The following is a 20,026-nucleotide window of genomic DNA, read 5'->3' on the forward strand; positions in this document are numbered from 1 at the left end:
CTGATGGAGACGATCTCAAACACAAGACGCTTTAGTTTATTCAATTTGTAGAAACATCAGTTTGAACATCTTAACGATACAATAAAACGATGGCGTTTTTAGTTTATAATGAAAATTGTGATAAAAAAAAAAAAAAGAAATAAGATAAAAGCATATGTGTGATGGGAAGGTTGGGGTGGAATTATCACGGAGCTTGGCGTCTTCTACCAGACAGAGCGGGGAACTCTTCAGGCAGCAATGCGTGATCTCTGCAGGTGGGACAGGTGCTCTGCTCCTTCAACCACGACCTGATACACTGAACACACAAAGGACGCACATTAAAGGTTTCACAATAAAAACACCTTTTTTATGGTCATACCGGTCAAAGACTGAAGGAAAACCATTTTTCAGCTGAAAAAATAATGTATGTATTATAAACATCCTTCATTTAGAATAACAACATAAAAGCCATGTTTAAGCTACAACAGATGATTCAAAGGTACATGAAGCAGTTTGAAGAGTCTCTGCTCACCTCGTTGTGGAAGCTGTGTCTGCACACCAGCACGCAGATGTCGATGGGATTCATGTCCTCGTGACAGATGATGCAAGGATCCCCGATGTTCAGCTGCAATCAACACACACACACAGTCAGAGAGTCGGGTCCAAACTGGAGGCCAGTGACTGAGTGCTTCCTTATCTGTTTAGTTTTTACTCTCGTTGGAGATAGCAGCGGGCATAACCACGCCCCAACTACCAGCTAGCCAATTGAATCATAGTCCTGTTTGTGTCATTGGTTCGTAGACAGCGTGCTGCAGTCAGGACACTCAAGATTCACCACAACTTAGTTGCCCTTTAGACATTTTTATTTATTTATTTATTTTTTTTACATATGTTCTCATGGGCTATAACAAATGTTTTGTCAGCAAGTGAGAGAGAAAACCACGGTGAATTTTTAATCTAATTCAACAAAAAGCCTAAATACTAATACTAAAGTGCAGCCTAATCTTTATCACCGAGCAGCAACTCGCCAAAAAGTGCCAAAATCAGCAGTTCTTCAAAAGGCCACTAGAGTCGGGTTTCATGTTGAAATGCCCGGCCGTAGAGCAGACATGGACGTGTTTAGAGCCTGGTACAATAAACGGTCTCTACAGCTAATAACCCCGTTAATGAAAACTGTATGGGGGTGAATTTTTCCAGGTCATGTTTTCTAAAATCAGAAATATGTTATAAGTGCTCTGTGACACAATCTAAAGCCTACAGAAGCACAAAGAGAAGATTAAAAACACTGATAGCAAATCTTTCTGTTCTTTAACTCATTCATACTAACGGATGTTAGTTTCTTTTGGACTTACCGCGTTGGAGTGTGCCTCTCTCTTTAGTTCGGGGGGGTTCCAGACCGGGTAGGTGTAAGGCGGGGCGGTGTACTGAGCCGGACTCTTGGCAGCTTTAAGCTTCTCCTGTGAGGAAAAGAAGACAAAACAATCAACGCGATGCATTTTAAGACGAGGACTAACCAGACAGATCAATACGAGTCTTCACAGCCTCTCGTAACAGAAGCCTCTGGGAGAGGACCTCTGTCGGACAAACTCCAAATTACCGCATTGGCCTGACCATTATGTGATGTTTGTGTATTTTGAAAGGCTAAACGCCAACAAATATGGGTTGAAGCAAAATACTTTCTCAGATAAAAAGACTTACTACGTTGGACTGCGCGTTGTCTCTCTTTTGCAGCCAGACCGGGGCGACCAAAGGCGGAGTGGTACACACAGAGGGAACCCCACGGGCCTTGCTCGCTTTGGCAGCTTTAGGCTTCTCCTGTGAGGAAAAGAAGCCAAAACAATCAATGGGACGCGTTTTAAGATGAGACCTAACCTGGATCATCCATACTAGAGGTCTTCACAGGTCCGCGGAACAGTTGTGGCATAAAAATTCCAATGTACAGGATTCAGAAATATATAATATAGCAGCAAACAGACTCTAGACTTGAGAATACATCTTTGTTTGGTACAGATTCTCGCTAAAATCAACATGTTTTTTAGTTTAGACCTTTAAAAACCTACCTGATGGTCCAGGATCAGCTGAGTCACTCCACCGACCATGTCCTGCATCGACATGCTGCTCAGGCTTCCACCGCTGGATGAACGAAACTCCTGGACAAACCTCATCAGGTCCGACCTGAACACAAACACACAATGCATTGTGTTTAATACCTACAAGTGTAAAGCTGCCAGATTAAAGGCTCAATGTTTCCCTTCTTCTGTTTGTGAAACAATAAAATGCATGATGTGTAAGAAAATGAGCATAAAAGCCACTTTCCTTCTAGTAGAAGGTCTGAAGTGTGTATAACTTGGCATTAGAGCTCCAGCGTTACCTTGTATAGTCAGGGAACATGCTGGTCAGGCGCTCTAAGGACTTGTCGAACACAGTGTTGTGTTGAGGCTCCAGAGTCCTGGCCGGAGGTTTGAGCTGAGCGGGAGGCTGAGCGGCCGCCGCTTCAGCTGCAGGCGGGGGGATGACCGGGGCGATGACCGGGGCGATGACCGGGGCGATGACCGGGGCGGCGCCATGGGAGGATGAAGATGGAGGAGAATACTCGGTGGCCGCCACAGACTGCAACATTAAGACAGGAGATGGTTACACTTTTAATTAGGGGTACATAACCACGGATTCTGCAACCATTTCTAATATCTGAGCCATTTGATCCTGTAGAGGCGCAACAGAAGTAGTAGCAGCAGTAGATATAGAAGTAGAAGTAATTGCAGTAGTAACTAAAGTAGCAGTTCTTGTAGGAGTAGAAGTAGTAACAGCAGTATACGTAGTAGTATTATAGCAGTATACGTAGTAGTTGTAGCAGAAGTTATTATTGCTCATTTTGTATAAGGAATAATAAGACGTGTTTATTGATGATGATATGAAATAGAGAACAGCTGCACATTAAAGCTAGTTAATAAGCGTGGTACATGTGCTGGTTAGACTGGTTGTCTTACTGGTGCCGCTGGAGGCTCAGACTGGTTGTTGACGTTGACTGGAGGCAATTCACTGAGTCTTCTCCCGTTATTCACTTGATCCAGCTGCTCCTTGTACTGTGCCTGTGTAAAACATAGTCTTACTAAACATCTGGATTAACACATCAGAAGTCAAGGCATCCCAACATGGATCATTGATCCCGTAGCTTCTGTAGCTGCAACAAAGGAAATGACGCGCGTACCTCAGCAGTGGAGATCTTCTTTTCAACATCTTGGACATTAACTCTCCAGCTGTTCCTCGTCATTTCCAGGTCTGGGGTTGGGTATCTGGACATGGATGGAAGGACGTCGCACAATGAATAAATGTGACACCAACACAATAGGAATAAAAGCGGCGGTCTTCACTGCTCTCTGACCTGTGAGCCGCTTCGTCCAGCTTGGTGAGCAGAGCCTTGCCGGTGGCGAGCTCTCTGTAGAGGACGAACAAACCCTGATCCCGACTGCTCTCCACCACCAACACCTGGAGGAGCAGAACGATGAGGATCGAGTCATTTACTAAACTTAACGAGCGGTAGTAGTTTTAACAAAGTGTAAAGAAGCAGCGGGGCCTCAGGCTCAACCACTCTGAAGAGAGGCTTGACGTATTTTGGATAAAAGACGCTGCTATTTAAACATACAACTGTTCGCTTCTTATATTCATATTCATACGCATGTGTGAACTATTACTGTGGCAGTTCATACATATACACAGTACATATATACTGCATGTGTACTTATATAGGTTAGGTTAATTATCAGTAATATGTCATGATCACTATCTCTCTTGCATATATATTTAAGTTGATGCATCTTTATTATGTTTAAAATTAACATATTTTCTAAAAGTACATTTGCGTGTATCTGAACATCTGTGTATTTTTCTTTTAAATATATTTCTTGGTGATTGGTAAAGTTTATGTATCGTACATTTTGTAATCTCACTGCAGGGCCTACCTGAGCTGCCTGAGACCTCCGGGTCGCCGATGTAAACGAGAGCTTACAGCGCTTGATCTCATCTTCCAGGCTCATCTTCTCAGCTGCCGACTGGTTACTGAAAGGAAACGACACGTTAACCAAAAGAGTCGAGGATCTTTAGTTTCTGCTTCTCCATCAACTCTTTGCTCAACACTTACCTCAACTCAAGGGAATCACTCAGCTTTGAGTCAAAGATGGCTTTCTTCTCTCGGATGTTTTGGGAAAGACTGTGGATGGAAATAAGACACAAATATATAAAAATATAATTAGGACTCAATCATTACTTGATGCTTTGTGTTTACAGTATGTGACATCTGTACATACAACGGTCACGTTCAAGCTGCAACAATAAATAAATAAATTCAGTACACAAATATATTTGCCCCGGGTGATCATAAGTCACAAGTACTCATATATTTCATATTAGTAAAAGTAGCAGTGGAGAAATACTCTACTACAAGTAAACGTCCTGCATTCAAAAGTACTTGTGTAAAAGAATTAGCCAAAAGTGCTGAATTACTACTGAATTATTGATGCATTCATGTGTTCATCACTTCTATAAAGAGTATTTTAATAGTGCAGTTCCTCAATGTGGATGCAATACTACCCAGTATATTACAGTTACTTTTAGATATAAAACACAAGTTCCAAATACATGTTGTGGGGTTGAGGTATAAAGGAAATACTCAAGTTAAGTACATCCAAATTCTACTTGAGTAAATGTACTTCGTTACTTTGCACCAGATCAGCTTCACTCTCACCTCCCGTGTTGCTCCACCAGATCCTCGATCGTCGTCTTCAGGGCCTTCAGTCCTTCCTGGTTGGCCTTCTTCTCCTTCTGGTCCTTCTTCACCTCCTCTTCCAGTTTCTGCTGGAACAGCGCCAGCTCCTTATTGGTCACCTTGACGAGAGAAGACAGACAATAACACATATTTAAGTTTTTTGTATTTTTCTACATTACGTTAGCTTCATCCTTTGAGGTCTGTTGCATCTCCTCGTGGCTTCTTGACATATCCTGTCACATTTCTTTTAATAAAGGTTTATTCTTTCTTATAAACTCCCTATAATTGTAACTGCTTATGGACCTACTTGTATATTAGCTGTGATCTTCTGAATGTCTTCCTTCAGGACAGCGACGTCTTCTTCATGTCTCAGGTTGACTTTGTCGCAGCCTTTCGCCATCTTCTTGATCTGCTGCTCCAACTTCCTGTTGCTCTTCTGCTTTATGTTGATGTGACCCTGGAAGAACCAACGGAGGGTATCAGTTTCTGTGGATGAGTAACTAAGTACATTACCTCAAGTACTGTACTCAAGTACAAGTTTCAAGGTACTTATAGTTTATTTGAGTGATCTCATTTTATCATACTTTCTACTTTAGTACATCTCAAAGGTAAATATTGTTCTTTATACTCCACTTTAGTTACTTTTCAGATTTCAGTTTTTCATCCACTTCCCTTCCAGTGGAAACCACTTATCTCCAGATGTGTTGATGTTGAATGTTTGTGATGAATTGAAGGATGAAGTGTTGCTTTATGTGTCGAGACAATACGTCTACTTCTTAAGCTAAATAAATTTAAAAGCCTCTTGGATCAGCTGGCAAAAGAGCCGTTTTTCTGATCTCATTAAAACTTTTTAGAGATGTGTGTTTCTCACAGGACAGTGATGATCTTATAGAATATGATGCATTGCTGTAGAGCAAACTACCCAGCTCTACTTACACATATACAGGTGTAGTTGAAGTATAAAGTTATACTGAACTCACCGGGCAGCTCTCAAAACGCTTATGAATCTCTGTATTCACTGCAACACTCCTCATGGACTCCTGACACGTCTAAGACCGAAAAACAAAAAAAAGAGCATTTTAAATGTCACCCACGGTACAGCAGACATTATTTATACATTTACGTATTTGGGGAGAGCCAATCCTTTAGATTGCAGTCCCGTCACCACAGACAAATATCTAAATATTGCAATACTTTCATTGGTGGGCCATAGGAGCAATCACCAGTGTGCTACGTACATCGGTAACAGACAGCGAACGGACATTTTAATGAAAATCTTTGAGATGACAACTTTAATTGAAATGTTTGGTATTGACCTGTACTTCTGCATGTTTCTTCAAAAAGCTTCCCTCAGTTGTCGTTGACGAGGTTTCTAAAAGTCCACCATCCAGATCCAGATCCAGATCCAGCTCCCCGTAGTCGTTTGGTAAAACGTAAGGGGCTTCTGGTTGTCTGTCATCAATAGTCCAAAGGTAAAGCTCATCATGCATAGCAGGCTGGGAGCCTATTACATAAGGATTTGGGAGGGTGCGATAGACGTCAGTCTGTGCAGAAGAATAACCGTCCAGATAGCTCGTGAAAGCAGATTCGCGACGCTCGTCCAAACACCGAGAGTCCGAGCCGGGATCCGCTATTACATCCAAGTCGTCTAGACCGGCTCCGTGCACCACCTGCTGCAGGGAAACGGCGTGCTTCGCCAGGCCGATGCACCTCCCCATCTTTATGAAGCGAAGGGATTCCAGGAGGAAGGCCTCAAAGCCGCCCGTTTCCTGGATCTTCAGCTGAGCCACGGAAGGGAAATTCCCCAGTTCACCCACCAGCAGAGGGTCCTCAGCAACCAGCGGGCCGTGCTCCTCCAAGATCTGAGCAAAGTAGCTGCAGAGAGACATTCAAACGTTCAAAATCAAAAAGGGAGAATATGCATTAAAAATGCTATATGCACAGGTGAAATGCAACGATTTACTTGAGTATTTTAAGTGTCAAGTATTATTAACAAAATCCACTTAAAGTATCAAAAGTAACAGCTGTCATTATGCAGAATGTTATATCATTGTACACTATTGCATTATTCTGGGTAGATTAGAAGTATAGTAATGCATCATATCTTCTGATATGTAGAAAGTAACTATAGGTGCATATAAATGTAGTGTAGTAGAAGTATAAAGTTTCATAAAATGGAAACACTCCAGAAGAAGCATGTCATAATTGTACTTAGTTACATTCCACCACTGAACACCAGCGTGCACTTACTCGTACAAACTCTCTTTTGTTGGGTCGGGGTTGTTGTCCAAAATCTGTTTATAGTGACTTCTGTGTCTGGTGCTGTTGTACTGGTCCTCAAAATCGGCCACTTGCTCTCGGAGGTGACTCGGTACGCTGAACGGATCACCGGGGTGAAGGAATGATCTGCCGACACCGAATTCATAACGTTAGACATAAAAACTCTTGTTATAATACAATCTGTGCGTCCGACGCGGAGAACTTACAAAGAGTCGTCTTCAAATAAGTCTTGTTCCCAATCATCTCTCGGAGTCGGAGCTGTCATCCCGGACCAAACAAAAACACCCTGAACGGAAGAGGAGAGGAAACATTTGGATTCAAGCCAATAAGACATTTTCTCTTCACAGGCAATCCATCACACCCATAATCACTCTCACTCTGGGCTCTCTCTGTTTCTTTTTCCGGCCTCGACTCTTCAAAGGAGAATTCTGAAATTAAAACAAATTGAATGAGAGATCAGGAAGAGCCACAAAGTTAAATCACGTTTAAGGCATTTGGGGAAATACACTTACAGGTATGTTCTGAATGTAAAAATGACAAGTTGTGGTTTTAGAGAGGGGGGGGGGTTAAACAAATGAGATATAACATGTTAATATGAGCACGTTTCTGGCTTTAAAGCAGTGTTCACCAAATTAAATGTGAGCCTTTTAACATCCCTTGTAATACCACATAAGATGAAATTTAATATATTTTCACTCTCATGCCAATAAGGTCAACAATACTGCCAAATATGTAAAATTAAGTGGAAGAAGGTATTGACAGTGTCATATTTATGTCTCCTGACAGCCCGCAACAAAAAAATATTTAAGAACTTTGTTTGAAATTTAGACTTTTAAAAACTTTTCAGGGCCTTTTTTGTTGCCGACAGTACAGAATTCAATGTTCTTTTAAGACTTTAAGACGTGCAGACACTCTGTGCTAACAGTTTCCATTCGTTTTTATGCTAAGCTAAGCTAACTGGCAGTAACATCATTTTGAGCTAACAGACTGGCATCTCATTTTACTCCAAAATATTGCCAAACTAGTCCTTTGAGGTTTAGTTCATACGACTAAAATGTTTCTAAAGACTTACATTTTGATTTTGATTTTCATCAGACTTTTTTAAGACTGAACAATTTCCATCTGAAAAATAAAGAACAGGAAGTCAAATCATCGGCAACAAATGAACACGCCTTCACATCACATGTTAGTAAAGTGAAATATACACACCCATATCAAAATAGTCATCCAGTATATGGTGGCAGGTGAGATATTCGTCCCTATGCTCCTCTAGAGTCCAGATAAAGAGTCTCATGTCATGTGCTGGGGCTTGATTTAGGTATTCAGTCACCGTCAAGCCGGCGCTTGAAAAAAGCTCCGGCCTAGTCCCGAGCTTCTCTATAATCGCGTCCTGCAACGGACCAAAGTTGAGCAGAAAAGCCAGATCCAGCTGCTCCAAGTGTCCCGCGAAGCGCTCAATGAAGGATTTCGCGGCATTCAGACCTAAAGAAAGCAGCAGGGAGGTGGTGAGACTTCACAACACGCCGCTGACGTTAAAGTCCACAATATTTACATGTCTTCTGTGTGCCACAAGAGCTTGATTGGGTCCCGTCAAGAAAGCTGAGAGCACTACTCTATATGTTGAACCGTCTCTCATGCTTTGAGACTTTTACAAAGTCCTGTTTACAAATAGTTTTTATTGGTATGAAGCGTTTGTTTTGTACGTGGGGAACAAACCGCTGTACAGTGGTTCAACTAGACTGATAACTGCAAGTGCAGAAAGAGACAAATCCCTCAGTTATACAGTTTCTAAACACTATAACAGCTGATTACTAACTTTCCTTCAGTGTGCATCCTTTGATCACTTGAACTCTGAGGATATTTAGGAGTAACATGATCAATGCTGACCTGCATTGTTGAGCTGGAGCGCCCAGTTGCTAAGTTTGGGATCTATATCCAGACAGCCACTGAGTAGTTGTATAAGGACGCGAGCCCAAACCCGGTTCTTCCGCTCCAGCAGCAGCTCAACGACGTCGCTCAGAGTCTCAAGCGGCTCCTGCTGCCAGTTCAGAATCCTCCCAGCTACCTGGTTCCCCCTCGAGGAGTCCAGCTCCAGCCAGGGCTTCAGACTGTCCGTCAGGAGCGACACGTGGAGGCCCTTCTCCTCTCGCAGCAGCTCCATGTTCTCGCTGATCTGCAGAAGAACTCTGTCCCTGTACAGCAGCCAGGCTGAAAATATATAAATGGACTGATCAACACTTGTTATTGGAAACGTTTGGATCACAAGAGTTGGAAAAAGTAACAAACTACAAACCATAAAACACTAACAATATTAGAGTAGCCTAATCTTTATCTGCCACCAAACAGACTGCAGGAAAAACGTGTTTAAACTGAATGAATAGAAGTGCAATGAAACAGAACTACATGTTGCTGACGTTAGCAGCCGTACCTTTCTGTTGACTGTGGGTTGCTGAGTCATCTTTCTGCAGAATCTCGTCGTTGATCGCCTGCTTTTCTAGAAACGACTGCTTATGCTGATTCCTCTTGAGCTTGTGCTCTTCTCTTGATTTTAACTTCTTTAGACTGAAAATTGAAAAAGAGAAAAGGGGAGTTATTTAGAAACCAAGTACTTGTCAATTAGTATATGATCCTTTAAAGTGGGCGTTCACTAACTGAACCAAACTACATCGTCATCACCGTCTTGTGGCCGACTAACTCCTGCAGCTACACGCAGTGAACTCGACTCACCTTGTGCATTTCTGATTCAATTTGGGCTTCTTCAGAGTCTGTGGTTTGGCGACGAGAGCTTCGAACTGGGGAGAAACAAGACTCGGGTCAACACTGATCCTGTGATTCATTCATTCATGAGCACAGGGACTCTGACTAGCTTCACCTCGCTGTGCAGAGAATATAGAATGCATCCTCTTACCTTACACTTTATCAGCCCCGTCGGACTAAAGATTTTGATATTACAGATTTGGCCGACGCAGTCTGGAGTCAAACACGGGTCTTGCAGGAATTCCTGCAACACAAAAAAAATAATAATTTAAGACTTGAAGCAAGCAACAGCTCTCTCCAGAGTGAAACAAACACACTTTTTACTAATACATATCCATGACTTTGAGACACATTTAATGACCATACATTCTCTGAAATGTCATGAAAAATAAAATAAAAATAGAGTCCGGCCTTACCCCACAGAACAACGCAGTTGACGTAACTGCTCTGCCAAACGTTAAATTGCCAAACATTAAGTATTATTTAACCAATATAGATTATTTTGATCTGAACCACATATACTCCATTATACCGGTATTAATGAAGATCATTTTCATGACTTTTCCAGGTTCTTCGTGACCTGTAGAAACCCTGTGATCATGAAATACATGAAATGTACCTTTTCATTCTTATCAAAGGATGATGTCTTGAGGGTCTTCCAGCAGGCGGTGTGGTATTCAACAATGCAGCTCTTACAGCAGCATATTCGAATGAAGCCCTACATAAAAGAGGCATATGCGTTATAATAATAGTAATTATTAACAATAACTTATCCGTCTGTGTTTCACGGCGGCCGCTTACCTTAAAATCTGGGTCAGTTAAGTAGATTTCAGCTTTCAAAGGGACGAGGCATTTCTCTAGTCGACAAATGGCATCAGGAATAGGAGGAAACCTGCACAGCTCTATAGCATGCTCCAGAATTTCCTAAAAAAAGAATGGATACAAGTAGGGAAAGTAGAGAAATGTCAGCCATAAATACAGTATGTTATCCTACTTTCTAAGTGATTTATGCTCCGATAAATGTTTAGATCTAGATTAAATTAACAGGATATCGGCCTGACTTGATCAGAGACTTTCCCTTTGTGCTACTTTTATATACTTTGTTGTATTGTGTTTATTATATATTTTACTACTATTCATTTATATATCTTTAATTTCTGTCTATAGAGTTTAATCAGTGTGAAACTCGGTTTTATTCCTCCTCCAACTAGTCAAGTTGCGGTTTATTATCATGTCTGTCCAAAATGTCATTTCATCCTATTTAGCATATCAATTCTTGGGTTATGGCCAAAAATGTGTTTTGTGAGGCCACAGTGACCTTTAAACACCAGAATCTAATCAGTTCATTCTCAAGTCCACAGTTTACGTAGATGCTTGTGGCAAATCTTGGGCCTTCCTGAGATATTGCATTCACGAGGACCATACGTAACCCAAAAACGCAATTCCTCCGACCACTATCACTGGCATGAAGGCATACAAATCTGATCACATACAATACAGTTACTGAGGGTGTGTATTACATAAACAATGCCCAAACACTCACATGCACCTCTCTTAAAATGGATACAAACAAAGACCTAAGATGACAACATACCTTGAAATACTCCGGCTGCGTCTCTTTGACGATCTCTTTTGTTAAAGGCCACGTGAGTTTACCCGGGGTTATTCGATTCTTCACCGTCTGCAGGGAATCTGAAAACTGCTCCAGGGCGAGTGCAAACCTGTCCTCAGAGGAAAGACTGATTTTGAAACAACAAAAGGGTGCGACTCAAAACGCGCAACGTTAGCAAAGACTAAAAGTCACCGTACCTGTTCTCTCTGAGATACACCCTGCCGACGGCAAAGTAAATCAGACACTGAAACGTCCTCTCCTCGAAGGATTTGATCTTATCTAGAAGTCTCTGTGCTTCTCCGAGTTCCTGTGTTGAACAAAGGAACCACACCTGTAATGCCTGCCTCACAGGACATTCAATACTCAAACAATGTTATCTACAATTTAAATGATCAAGTTATCGTGTCGATATAAAACCAGCTCGACTGTTCTCTAAGTACAGAACAAACCGTTCCTACAAAATAACATCAAGCCTTTCTGGCAGGAGATGAGAAACTTTTGAACAGTTGTGTATCTTATAATTTCTGTGTTATATATTTATCTGTACTATTTTCTGCTGTACACTAAGAATCAATAAAAACCTAATCCTATCCTCATACATCGGTAGAAACTCTGATACGGACTGCTTTGGCCATTCAGGCCTAACACGCCTACATGGACCCATAAGTTACCTCAAGCTGGCCGATTTCTGTCAGAGCTGAGGCGAGGCCGTACAGCAACAACAGCTCATCCAATGTGGAAAGACCAAGATCCTGAGAAAGCAGAAAGAAAACAAATGATGTCTTTTAAAGCTCAACGCAAATCTTAAAACTGAAATCTAACAGACTAAGTAAAAGTTGTTTTAACAAACAAAGAAACATAAGATGCATCTTCATCTGCAAAGTAACTAGTAAATAAAGGCCTCAGATAAATATGGTGGCTTCAAAAGTACAATATCTGCCTCTGCAATTAAGTGAAGTAGAAAGTTGCACACAATCAAAACACTCAAGCAAAGTACAAGTACCTCAACTAGTACAGTACTTAAAATACTATTCTGCACCAAAATAAAAAGGGTGCAACCAAATCATGTGCTGGTGTGACCAAAGTTAGTCTGGAGCCCTGATTTATACACATACAGTACATTGTGCTTTAGTGTAAAGTGCTCATCAGTGGTTTGTTACCTTGGGTGTGCTGGCTTCCACTAGGACCAGCGCCTTCCTAAAGGCCTGCTCCGCATTGCGGCTGCGTAGGTCGGCCAGAGCCGTGTGCGCGTCCTGCACCATCGATCTCAACTCGCTACACTTGTTGTATTCATCGTCGTCTTTCTGGTTCTGATCGGATAAAAACACATCACAGAGCAGGTCACGTATCTTCTTTAATGATGATTTTACGACTTTAAAGCTACATTTGGATGTTCTAAAAAGTTAAGATGCTCTTAAATACAAGCTATTGACACACAGTAGCAAGCGCGCAAGAGATTGATTTAATGATCCTTCTGCAATGAAAGACAAAAAACAGCCTCAGTGAGCTTAAGTTCAAGGATCTGCAGGGTTGAGTGTCTCTACTGAGACACAGTGTGCTAGAAGTCTTCACACCAGACTCATGACTACAGACAACATGTCGGTCACATGACAGAAGCAGAGCACGACATGTTAAGCACAGCCGTACCTCCTCTTCTGACTGGTTTACATTCTTTGGTTTCTTCTTTGGTGTGCTGGGCGCTCCTCTCCCATTCTTTGAAGAAAGCTCACTGAAAGCACAGAATGTTTAAATCAGTTAAACAGTCTGAAGGGAAAGATTCTTTGACCTCAGATCAGATAACAAATAAATCAATTAAAACAAGCCACAATGTTGATTCTTATCATTATGTTTTCTATACTCTGAGGGGCTGGAACAGTCTGCCTGAGGATCTGAGAAGTGTTGAAAATGTTTCCACTAACCTTTTAGATGGTTTGGAGTTTTTAGCACCGGCATCTGACTGTGCAGTCCTCTCATTTTTCACTGGAAACAGAATATTCGCCAATAAGTTTTTTAAATGTCATAAACAAAACATCTTAACTTCAATGTGCAGGTATTTTACTCCACAGATATAAAGAACAAAACAAGACAGAACACAAAAGGACTGCTTGCTCGTAAACATGGATGTAAACAATGCAGATTTAAAACTTGCATTCTTGCATACACTTTAAAAATGTGTATTTAAGGATATGAGACGCATACTGTGGACACTCTAGTACACAAATAATATTCAGCTTGTATGCGTTGGACAACCAAGAGACACCACAAGCAGGATCTGAGCCCGGGTCAGAAAGAAAAGTGTCAGAACAAACTCACCTGATGTCTTTTCTAGTTTAACTTCTGTGACCTGCCGACACACAAGTTAATCATTAACACTGAGCTATATCGAACTTCAGCTAAAGCCACACAAATATAGTGTCAATGATTCAATCATATTCTAAAAGCCGGCTGTTCACACCGACAAAACTAAAGAATATTTTAATTATCGATCTGCAGATCTTTTTGTATTTATTTATTTGTTTTGGTGTGGAGGATTAGAATTATGTTTTATTTATATCTTCTTTCACCTAAAATAATAAATGATGCATTACTGACAGCCTCTAATAGACACGTTCACAAACCTTAATCTGTGGAGTAGCATCACTCTTTTTCGCTCTGTTGGTGCTCTCTGGTCTGTAGGAAAAAAATGAATCCATAAGTTTATCAGCATGTATTAAGTTATGTTGTTTAATGTGTATGAGGTACACTCGTACCTTTTAGTCGGGGTTTTCTTAGGCTGGACAGCTGAAATCAAAGCACATAAACACAGGTTTCATTGATGGAGGGGATCATTTAACCCAGACTCGAGGCCAACTAGGTATTTGTCCTCCATGATAAGCAACAATCAGGTCTTAATTATACCTCAAAAGACAGACACTTCAATTTATAAAGGAAAAACAAACCATCTACAAGAAAAAGCTTCAAGATGTTGAGTTGCTTTTCTACTTTTGACTTTTTAACTGTATCAAAATGAGAAGACTTGGACATCCTGAAGTAAAGAGAAACTTAAAGGCGTCTTGTAAACACAGTATAACGTATAGTGTGTACTCGTGTGGAGGCATTACAGATGTGCTTTTAGATCTCTGGGAATCTCGCTCTTCCGGGTACTTTTGCCATTTTAAATGGATCAAAACAAAGATCGAAGGTGCTGCTGTGAGCATGACAGAGCAGTGAAAGTACCTTTGGGGTCCGGCATCAGCATTTCGGCGAACTTCAGGTGTTGTTGTTCCAAGTCTTTAAATCCCTCGTGGTCGTCTCTACACAGATGCTGGGCCATTAAGTTGGCGTCAATCGCCTTTTTGATCTCTCCCAAGAAGAACAACGCCTCACAGTAGCGGTAGTGACCCTGCAAACAACAAACATGCATCAACGTCTCGCTCTTGAAATAACAGTCCTTGAATCTGTAGCCGACCACACCGATATGGTGCGGTCCTTAACGTCTGTGTGATAAATGTTGGATAATGTTCTCTGTTACATTACTACACTAGTGTTGACTGGTTCATACAAAGAGATTAGTACCTTTGCCCAGAGTGGTTTTATCAGAGTAGCACATTTTCCATCACCAACCGCTTTTCTGTAAAAGTTTGAAGTGATGTTTGGGTTAAAACATTTCTTGTAAACTCTGATAAACAGCAGCATTCACTCGTTCTCTAGTGAGACGTGTACGATAGACTCACTCACATATTTTATGGTCAAAATAAGTAAGGAATAACTGGTACTTACAGATATTTCTTAGATCGGATATAGCATAATGCTCTGTTTCCATAAACTATGTGGTTGTCAGGGCTGGATGGAGAAAAATATATATATTTTTAGTTACAAAAGTACACAGATTTACCAAATTACTAGTTACACATCTACAACCTAATACAGTGACTCTTCTTTGTGAAACTTGTGTTATTTATTGTTGAGTCAGAGAGGAGTTTAATCAGCTCTGGTGCCCGTAGTTTGAGGTGGTTTTGTATTTTATTGAAGTGTTTCTAACAATCTGCATCATTCATGTTGTAATCAAATAGAGAGTGTCAACAAAAACTAAAATATACCCAAGAGTCACAAAGACAGGGCCGTAATATTTGATAGTGTTACTGGACATTTTAAAGACAGTGTTATAATATGAACTTACTAAAATGTGATGGCTTTGGAATAAAACTTAACAGCGTCTTCATACTGCTTTTTCTGAAAGTTTTCATTTCCTTTCTTCTTCATGTCTTCACTTTTCTGGACGAGGAACAAATATATCATTCCCTCAGGTACAACACAAACATTTAAGGACAGTAGAGTTTTGTGCCGACATATTTTATTTGAACATAATATATGTAATGATCGGTCCAAATACAAAACATAAAAGCAAATAAATCCAGAGAGACTGCGCGTAGACCACGTTGTGGTCTTACCTCTATTAGATACTCGGCCGGTCGAGCCATCAGTGACTTCATCGTCCTTTCAAAGTGGGAACCCATTTCCTGAATATACTTAGCAACTGATTGAAAGCAAGAGACAAGTGTGTGTGTTAACTATCAACATACGAGTTCTAACAGGCGTCAGTGTTAGCACAACTCCTCAAACACTGTTTATATGGGTTGAATAATATGAAATGTGATAGTTTAAAATAGAAAATGGAATAAACAGGTTTTCCTCTTTACAGGATGCTCTTAGAAATGTCTTGTGAGTAACTTGTCAAAGACGGTGAATGGTTTTGTATCTTACACTCTGTGAAGATGAGGTGCAGGGCCGTGTGGCACATGTGTGTGTGGCCGAGATCCATGACGCGATGGCGAATATTGGGTTCTCCAGTTCGCTCCAACCACTGTAACGCGTCATCCAAAACCCCCGAGGAACGCTGATGGTACAAAGTCAGAGAACGTTGTCAAAGAGAGGAACATTCAGCTGTGTATATTGACTACAGAGGCAATGACACAACAAGTGGGTATTCAACTGTGTGATGTTTTTGACTGTTGCGGTTGGTTGCATTGGACAAAGTTCAAGTATTTTTAAGAATTATTATTATTCTGAACTGCATTGAATGTATGGAGTTGTAGTACAAATACATTTCATTATTATATTATTAACCAAAAGCTAGAGAAGCGAGACATGCTTCTGCAATTGTTTGAAGTACCTTTACTCGTACTCATTGAAAACCTCTTGTATATTCAATGTACACAATCACTTATTCCAGACTTACCAAGTTGAACATGTTGCTTATCAACACAACCTGCTTAGTCTGGTCTCTTTTCACCTGGAACAGAGATACGTCATGTCAAAAAACTTGCATACGTAGAGAGTTTTCCTGCATTATGATCCTAAACAAAAGTTTTGGTTCCCACTTCAAGTTCCAATGGTTCCGTGGTCGACAGTGACGTACTACGTAATTAACTTACGGTTCCTCTCTCCAGGGCTCTGAGGATTGCCTCCACTATTTCTATCCTGTTCAGGTTCTTCAGACTTATTTCGTCACTGCCACTAGAAGGGGAAAGTTACAAACTCTTTACCAATGTAAACATTGACGATTAAAAGTGTTTTTAATTGGGGGGATTTTAAACAAATGTTCAGATCCTATTGATCAGTGTACTTACTTCGAGGTCAGACCTAATTGTAAAGCCCAGCAAACAGTCGGGCCCGACTCTTCACGTTGCAGCAGAATCGGAAGCCAGAAAGCACAAATTCTCATCCGCTGCCCGGCGTCTCTTCTGGTCTCAGCGGAGATAAGAACCCATCGTTCAAATGACTCATCTAAAGAAACAAAAACATGCAGAGAACACACACTTAGTTTCACCGAGCTGAGAGCAGCACAGACAATTTACCATCTCAAAAAAACCTTTCTGCTCTGCATCCTACGGGCAGGGTTTTTTTTTTTTATAAGCATAGCCACATGTTGTCTGACGTAACCGAGTAGGATAATAAAGAATGTGGCTCTCGAGGTCATAAAGGGGGCCCTCCTGGGTGAGTAACAGGGAAGTGTACGGTTCATATTGTAATGGAAACGGATGAAAGGGGAGAGCGGCTGAGATTCTGGAACAAGCTCAGTTCCTGTTTCAGGGCGTGACTCTCCGTACAAACAACTCACTACAAAGCACTCTGATGGTCACAGGCGTGTCTCAACACAGAGTTCACAGTCACACATCTATTTATATTTATATAAAAATATATATATCTCATTATTATACGACAGTATCGGCAAGCTTTGAGATAGATAGATATATCTATCTATCTCAAAGCTTGCCGATACTGTCGTATAATAACGATGCTACAACATTGTAGCACTAGATATCAATATGAATGGTGTATTAAGACGTATGTGCTCCTCACCTGATGGACGGAAGGCGACGATTGTGTCATTTTTGGTCAAATACTTCTTGAGAGGAAACAAAAAATGAGCATCAGTGACATTTGTACAGAAAACAATATGTTGGCTAAACGCTCTTATTCTAATTTTTGGTTCAACAACTCACCCGGTCTCTAATGTCCTCCCAGTCACAGTCAGAATCCGAGTCTGACATTTTGTCCAAATCTGTGAGAACATTTGCATTAAATCACTCAGATCTGTTCCACGAGACACACAGCAGTGAGTTAGACTTGAATGTTGCAGGTTGTTGACTGAAAATCAATTGCAAAATATGAACCTGAATTCTATTTTAGCAAACAGCATGCCTGTGTGTTGAAAAAAAGCCTCATTCTTACATAAGCTACTTTAAAAGCCTCTTGCATCAGCTATAAAAATTGCATCGTCACAAAGCTAAAAACAGGGCTGTTATTCTGAGCTCCTGAAAAGTTGACTTTTTAGAGATACGTGGTTCTCACAGGACAGCGACGCTAAAACATATGATGATCTTATAGAATATATGATGCATTGGTGAAGATTAAACTACCCGACAGAAGTTAAAATGAGCACAACCGTAATAGTCTACAGCAGTAAAATGTAACATACACATTAATGTAGCAGTAATAATAATCCAGAAACTTTATATATAATAGTAAAACACTGACAGGGAAGATATTACTGCACAATGAGCACTTTACTTTAGGTACATTTTGCTGTTACATACTTTTACTTAAGGTTTTGAATGCAGTACTTCTACCTGTAGATTTTCAGACTGGCATTAGTAATCTTACTTAAGTAATAAAGCATTTAAATACCTCCTCCACCACCACTGTACACCTCTGTGTATTGTCCCTTCACACGTTGTCTAACCAAAGTTAAGGTGTGGTCCGTTTTAAAAAACTAATAACTTGCAGTAATATTACTCAGGTGCGGGGAGTGTTTCGTTTGGACACAAACGAAACACTGAAACCAGAGTCACGGTGATGACGTCATCATTTTTGGGGGTCCAGCAAACAATTTTAAAATAAATAAACAGTGTGCGTATATATATATATATATTTATTAGTTTAAAACAGTTTGTTCGAAATAACACCTATGGGGAATGACGTCACTTTTAGCTAAACGCAGCTCATCGATTGGTTATAATAATGGTAGCATTGTTAGCCCATTAGCTAACCTCTGCGTAGACGGTATTGTTGTTATAACCCTGTCACTATGTCGACTACGGTGCGAAGTATGGAGGTTATCTACATTAAAACGTTGTGCTGCGAATATAGGTTGGTCTACTTTGTTATTTTGTCTGATAACATGGCTTTAGTTTAGTAGCAAACTAATTAACCCTAGTTGTTTTTATCGCGAGGCAAAACACCCGCGAGACGAGCCAAGACTCACTGCTACGAGTTAACGTCTGCCAGTTAAAAAAACCAGTTATGTAATTAATAAAAAACAACACATACCGTGTGATATTTATCGTGTAAACACCTTAGCTGTGCTCTGTTGTCCTGTTCATGTTAAGAGTGCGGAAGTTAAAACTGTTCACGTAGTTCACGCAACGCCGCGTGTAATCAGAGGGAAGCTTGCGCGACGGGACGGGAGCGGTTCAAAAAAACGCCTCCTCTTCTTCTTCTTCTCTTACTGCGTTTCCGGCGGGCTTCAAACAACGAGGCGTGAACGTCGCCCCCAGTGGTCAGTAATTTCTTGTTTTTATTTTTTTATATATTTTGAAGGGTGAGGCAGTGGAGTGGAAAAAACAGTGGTGGAAAGTAACTAAGTACATTAACTCAAGCATTGTACTTAAGTAAAATGTTGAGGTACTAGTCCATTACTTACATATTTCCATTTTCTACTACTTTATGGGCCTAATTCTAATCAACTAGATGTATTTTAAATATTTAGTTTGGCTGCTTTTTACAATAAAAACAAAAACGATATGCTTTTATATGATCCAGCACTGTACTACGAATCTACCAGTAGTATCTAAAACTAGCTCCACATTGATGAACGTAAACATGCTCTTACATGTATGTGTTAGTGATAAAAATATAATATAATATTCTATAATAATATTACTGTGAATGTAGTAATTCTGCATAATGAGTACTTTTACTTTTGATATTAATGACAGTTTGCTGATAATACTTCTGCTTTTACTTAAATAACGTTTTTTTATTCAGATGTAGACTTTAACTTGAAATGGAGTAATTTTTGACTGTGGTATTTCCACTGTTACTTGTATGTAAAGGATCAGAGTACTTCTTCCACCAATGATCCACAATTTATT

The 20,026-nt window shown here is 40.4% G+C and overlaps 1 protein-coding gene across 2 annotated transcripts; it reads right to left on the minus strand.

Annotated features, from left to right (window-relative positions):
- Positions 1-15: 15 nt before the first annotated feature.
- ttc3 (tetratricopeptide repeat domain 3) lies at positions 16-19,350 on the minus strand. Of its 2 annotated transcripts, none has more exons than XM_076101260.1 (47): positions 19,203-19,350; positions 17,876-17,934; positions 17,733-17,775; positions 17,000-17,156; positions 16,805-16,886; positions 16,609-16,662; positions 16,134-16,266; positions 15,821-15,906; positions 15,550-15,644; positions 15,150-15,212; positions 14,946-15,000; positions 14,607-14,772; positions 14,141-14,171; positions 14,009-14,060; positions 13,704-13,734; positions 13,310-13,370; positions 13,038-13,119; positions 12,551-12,700; positions 12,062-12,142; positions 11,588-11,697; positions 11,373-11,499; positions 10,580-10,702; positions 10,398-10,496; positions 9,930-10,022; positions 9,749-9,813; positions 9,450-9,583; positions 8,909-9,229; positions 8,231-8,503; positions 8,094-8,143; positions 7,399-7,449; positions 7,228-7,307; positions 6,992-7,147; positions 6,058-6,616; positions 5,722-5,790; positions 5,049-5,198; positions 4,721-4,860; positions 4,118-4,186; positions 3,939-4,035; positions 3,362-3,465; positions 3,188-3,272; positions 2,967-3,068; positions 2,351-2,589; positions 2,040-2,154; positions 1,678-1,794; positions 1,332-1,436; positions 512-604; positions 16-295 (listed from the first exon to the last, which is right to left on the minus strand). In XM_076101260.1, the coding sequence occupies exons 2-47, from the start codon at positions 17,921-17,923 to the stop codon at positions 185-187; spliced, it is 5,307 nt and encodes a 1,768-aa protein (XP_075957375.1). In that variant the 5' UTR covers positions 17,924-17,934; positions 19,203-19,350; the 3' UTR covers positions 16-184. The 2 variants fall into 2 exon arrangements, with proteins under 2 accessions (XP_075957375.1, XP_075957374.1); XM_076101259.1 differs by having other exon boundaries at positions 17,733-17,778.
- Between the last annotated feature and the right edge of the window lie 676 nt (positions 19,351-20,026).

This window comes from Anarhichas minor, unplaced genomic scaffold (assembly GCF_050575085.1).
Source record: "Anarhichas minor isolate MPS153535 unplaced genomic scaffold, ASM5057508v1 ptg000027l, whole genome shotgun sequence".
NCBI classification, from domain to species: domain Eukaryota; kingdom Metazoa; phylum Chordata; class Actinopteri; order Perciformes; family Anarhichadidae; genus Anarhichas; species Anarhichas minor.

Excerpts from the sequence above, each read along its gene's own strand:
- ttc3 (XM_076101259.1), bottom strand. The coding sequence starts at position 17,923 with ATGTCAGACTCGGATTCTGACTGTGACTGGGAGGACATTAGAGACCGG. Across the intron at positions 9,814-9,929 it reads CGGGGCTGATAAAGTGTAAG|TTCGAAGCTCTCGTCGCCAA; the intron begins GTAAGAGGATGC and ends GTTTCTCCCCAG. Across the intron at positions 3,466-3,938 it reads GGAGGTCTCAGGCAGCTCAG|GTGTTGGTGGTGGAGAGCAG; the intron begins GTAGGCCCTGCA and ends CTGCTCCTCCAG.